Source organism: Arachis stenosperma, chromosome 4 (assembly GCF_014773155.1).
Source record: "Arachis stenosperma cultivar V10309 chromosome 4, arast.V10309.gnm1.PFL2, whole genome shotgun sequence".
Lineage (NCBI taxonomy): Eukaryota > Viridiplantae > Streptophyta > Magnoliopsida > Fabales > Fabaceae > Arachis > Arachis stenosperma.
In genome coordinates this window covers 123,728,415-123,733,496 of record NC_080380.1, presented here as the reverse complement: position 1 = coordinate 123,733,496, position 5,082 = coordinate 123,728,415, and the positions used below count along the sequence as shown (strand labels likewise).

The window sequence follows — 5,082 nt, the reverse complement described above, 5'->3', positions numbered from 1 at the left end:
CCGTCAACAAACAAAAGTTACAAAACACGTTAATTGCCAACAAACTACCAGTGTCAATAGATTCAACTGTAAAATAAAGGTAATGTAACTACCTAGCCCAAACAAAGGTCGAAAGATTAAAAGAGGATAAAGTTCCGTTTTATATTAAACTGACTCCGCAAGCTGACCACAAACCAATCCTGTGAAAAATCGAAGTTCAGCTCCATTATCAAAGTCCAAAGATGAGGGGGGAAAGGCCAACAAATTGCTTCAAAGAACTCAAATTTTAAATTGAGATGCCATTTTGGTGATGTGAATTTAAAATCAAGCATGCTGGTTGTGTTTAAATGATCATTACCAATCCATATCCATTTATTAAATCCTTAGCTAGTAGCTACAATCCATTTTTTCCTAAGAAAGCAAATAGACAATGAAAGCCTCGAATTCAAGTAGTGACAAAATTTATGAAGTGCAACAATGCAGAGCCCTGTTAAATCAAACATATTGAAATGAAACACTCAGATGCCCTGCTCAAGCATTGCTCGCACCCTCATTGGAAGACCATAAAGCCGGATGAACCCAGCAGCATCGGCTTGATCATATATCTGCCCACTCTCGAATGATGAAATGTCTTGCCTATACAAGCTGTAAGGGCTCTTCCGGCCAGTTACGGAAACAGAGCCCTTGTACAATTTCAGATTTACAGAACCTGTTGTGGTCTTGGTTATGTTCTGCATGAAGGCATCCATGGACTCGCGAAGCGGATCAAACCATCTACCGGCATACACCAACTCTGCATACTTAAGGGCCAAAGAATCTTTGACTTGAATCGTTTCTCGATCAAGTGTCAAAGACTCCAACTCACGTACTGCAGTGAATAGGATGGTTCCACCAGGAGTTTCATAAACTCCGCGACTCTTCATACCTACAAGCCGATTCTCAACCATGTCAATTCGGCCAATTCCATGCTTTCCACCAATCTCGTTGAGCTCAGCAAGCAAAGTTGATGGTGAAAGCTTCTTCCCATTTACTGAAACAGGTAGTCCTGACTCTATCCCAATTTCCACATATCTGCAAGACAAATATGCACGCTTTCAAAAATGTAGAATGCAACCTTTTTTTAAGCAAACTTGGAGTCAATATATAGAAAGCCAAATCACAAGACAAGTGCATAGATTACTCTGGTTGATTTGGAGCATCCTCTGGAGCTACGGACATCATGTACATATCCTTTTTAGGCTCGTTAGCTGGGTCTTCCAAAATATCACCCTTCAAGAGTCACAAATTGCATTAATCAGATAAACAGCATCATGTCATTTCCATAATATAGTTTTGGATTTATACTACATAAAGTGTAAGTTAAGGAAAATTGACAATTTACACTTTAATCAACTGAAAATACATCATAGAATAAATGTCATGCTCATGATTCAAGTTAGTTATTCACATGCTCTAGAGTAGTAGCCAAATTACCTTTTAGAACTTGTTTCATGCTTTTAGAAAGAACATGCAGAACAAGGACACGGATGAAGGCATACATAAATAGTTGGAAAGACTAGTTTACAATCCTGGAATAGGTATGATAGTGGAGTTTAATCGTGAGACATGCAGCCATGAAAGAAATTTGAATGTAGCATTTTCATAACTGTGAAAAATAAACAACTGGCTCAAAGTTTGACATCAAGATACATTTCTTCTCTATCACCCATCATAATGACTATATAACATAGACAATCCAAATCCATAACTTTGAAAATAAAAGGATAATTGATCAATGATATTTTGACCTAAGAAGTTTTCAATGGAAAGCATAGAGCCAAAAATAGTGACAAATCATTAGACATAGCTAAACTATAATGAAGGTTAGAATGATGACAACCATAAACCTACCTCATGACTAAGGTGCCAGAGGTTCCGATCCCTGCTATAGATGGATTTCTTTGTCACAGGAACTGGAACGTTATGCTTTTTGGCATACTCAATAGCATCTTCTCTCCCTGTAATATCCCACTCCCTCCATGGAGCCACCACATTCAGCTTGGGGTTCAGTGCAAAGAAAGTAAGCTCAAATCGAACCTGTATTAATTATATATGAATGTGTCAGAAGATTTTTTAATAAAAAATGCGGCATAAGAAAAAGAAAAGATATGAAGTTTTGGGAGGTAATGGAGTAATAGTAAGACATGCCTGATCATTTCCTTTTCCTGTACACCCATGGGAGACAGCATCAGCTCCAACTTCTTTTGCAACATCAACCATGGCCTATCAATAAGAAGGTACAAAAAAATATAGTCTTGATTATTCTTCTTCAATAAAAGAGTGACTATTTCATTGAAAACTAGCATGATAAATGGCAATTGAAGAGATAACATTTGAAAATGCAAGCTGGAATACTTTTGCGATAACAGGGCGAGCCATTGAGGTCCCAAGCAAATACTTCCTCTCATAAACTGCACCAGCTCGTAGGCAAGGGAATATATAATCTCTAACAAATTCCTCCTTCAAATCCTTTACCACTAATTGAGAAGCTCCACTTGCTTTGGCTTTTGCTTCTAAACCTTCCAATTCTTGTAAACCCTGTCAAAAATATATTTGTCACCAGGCATGCAGCTATTAACAATAAGCTGGGAAAAGTATATTCTTCTAGTCAGAAGTTCAAAATCTTAAAGCAGTTTTTCCGGATAACACAATATAACAAGAGTCTTAATTACGGAAAAGTGAAATCTTAAAGTATTTTCCTGATAACACAAGATAACAATAGTCTTAATTACAGAAAGTGAAATCTGAAATTCATCACATACTTGGCCAACATCAGCAGTGAAGCAAACAACTTCACATCCATAATTCTCTCTGCAACAACAAAAAAGCATATAATAGGATTCTATTAGATCACAATCATAATTGACATGGGAACCTACTCTAATGTCTTAAAAAAGATAAACATTCTTACAGAGTGAGACACAGGAAACTAAGTTTTGTCTCTATCTCCAAGCATTTATTATTCAGAAATCAGAATATATAAGGTAGAAAAAAAGGCCTATCTAGCAAAATTGCAAAATTTTAACTAAAGTTTTGTATAGAAACTGGAGAACAAAGCAACAAGTAATAACTGTACCTCAGCCATGGAACAATGACTGATGTGTCCAAGCCACCACTGTAAGCCAGGACAACCTTATTCAGTTTTCCACGTAGGCCACTTCCCTTCTCCATTTCAGAAATTCCCGTCTTTGTCTCACTTTGTAGCACGGCTTTTATAACTGCAAATCAAGAGAACCTCATTAGCGTTGCAGACATTAATTTCAAATGTCGAACAGCTCTAAATCAATACAAGCGATGATTATCTCCTCCTATGAACTCATGCATTTTCTACATAAATTATTCAGCTGCTAAAAAGCCACAGTAACCCCATTAGAAACCTAGTTCTCTACATCTGTCATAAAATAACCTTTTTAATGAATGCTGATGTTCAAAATACAAGTGAAAATGGAAGTTACAATGCCAACCGATGAACAGTTCTATATTACTTGTCATTACTTGTCAATAACTAATAAGATCTTAAGTCTTAACCGGCAGACTCATTCTGTCATTGAGAAACGATAGCAAAATATAAGTTCTTTAAGCCAAGTTCATAAAATAAAGGGCAGAAAAACAATGCCATCAATTTAGAACCTTAGATTAAGTAATCTCACCTTGAAGCTTACTGGCACCAACACTTGTTCTTGGCCCCCACTATATAAAATTCCAACCATAAGTCCATATTTAAATCGTGTGTATGTGTGTATTTCAATAAACTTGGAGTAAAATTTTGGCATAAAAATATCACCTTTTTAAGTGATGATGGCCTTGCAGCCTTCAAGAAATGACTGGGTTGATGCAGTAGCTGCTCTGCAAACAGATAACAAAATTACAAACAGTTAGTGTGCATACTTCGGCGTGTTTCCCATAATCCTCCATAAATGAGAAAAAGTATATATAAAATGAGTGTCGATTAAAAGGATAATAAACCAAAAAAAAAAGTGAGAGAAAAAAATGACATGCATAAATTGTTGTTAAATCCCGAAATCAACCATGATTCATGTTCCTTCTAACATTAGAACGAAGAATCAAAATGGAAAATGAAAGAGAAACCGAAAAGGGTACCGGTTCTGGATGATTGAAAAGAAGGAGAAGAGAGTGTAGAGGAATATGAGAATGCCTTCAGCTGAGCCATTGTTGTTGCGGCAAAGCAGCGATTTATTAAAGAAAGAATCAGTAACTGACAGTAATAACGAGTCACGGGTAGGGCTAAGGGTTCTTGTACACCACTCGCGCCTCCTTTTAATAATGCTACAACTTTCTATGGCTGGGACATCAAGTCACAACTCACAAGTGTGCTATTAGTATTAGGGAGGAGATTGGTAGTGGAGGTCAAATCAGTGAAATCACCAAGGTTGGTTCCAAAAACCGAATCCGTGGTAAGGAAATAAAAACGGCTTTTGTTTGTGGTTTACTGTATTAAAAGTTTTAACAAAGATCCAACTAAAATAATTTAATTATAATAATATAAACAAAAGTATAACTATGTTTTAATATAAATTTAAAAAATAGACAAATTAAAAATATATCAAACAAAATTTTATAATTTCATTCAAGTATACAACATAAGAATTAATTGAATCTTAATTCCTATTTGTAGTCTAATAAGATCACTAATATATAAAACTAGACACGACCAGAAATTGGATTAGAACACCAATTTTCGTGGTAATTACCCGTTTAAGAACTTTAATAAAGGCCAAGACTTTTATGTGCACAAATAACTGTACTCAAACAAATGCTTATGTATATAATCAAACAAATAGAAAGAATAATCGGCTAAATTTTTTAGTAATGAAAAAATTTTGTGTAATTCAGTACTATAGTTAATTAATGTATTTTTTTATATAGATTTTATTTTATTTTTTTATTTTAAATAATAAATCGGACTCATATATTTGAAAAATCTAAAGATATAGAATTTAGAATTTAGGATATAGTGTACAAATTGAATGATTGGATTGGGATAAAATCAAATTTTTTTTGTGTAAAGCAAATCGAAAAGTCTAATTTACATGTTCAAAAAAA

The 5,082-nt window shown here is 34.8% G+C and overlaps 1 protein-coding gene across 1 annotated transcript; it reads right to left on the bottom strand.

The window, feature by feature from the left end:
- Positions 1-269: 269 nt before the first annotated feature.
- LOC130976913 (argininosuccinate synthase, chloroplastic) lies at positions 270-4,310 on the bottom strand. Its single transcript, XM_057901865.1, has 10 exons — positions 4,120-4,310; positions 3,803-3,864; positions 3,669-3,708; positions 3,095-3,236; positions 2,781-2,829; positions 2,374-2,556; positions 2,167-2,241; positions 1,870-2,055; positions 1,160-1,248; positions 270-1,050 (listed from the first exon to the last, which is right to left on the bottom strand). Exons 1-10 carry the CDS (start codon positions 4,187-4,189, stop codon positions 498-500), a joined length of 1,449 nt encoding a protein of 482 aa, XP_057757848.1. The 5' UTR covers positions 4,190-4,310; the 3' UTR covers positions 270-497.
- Between the last annotated feature and the right edge of the window lie 772 nt (positions 4,311-5,082).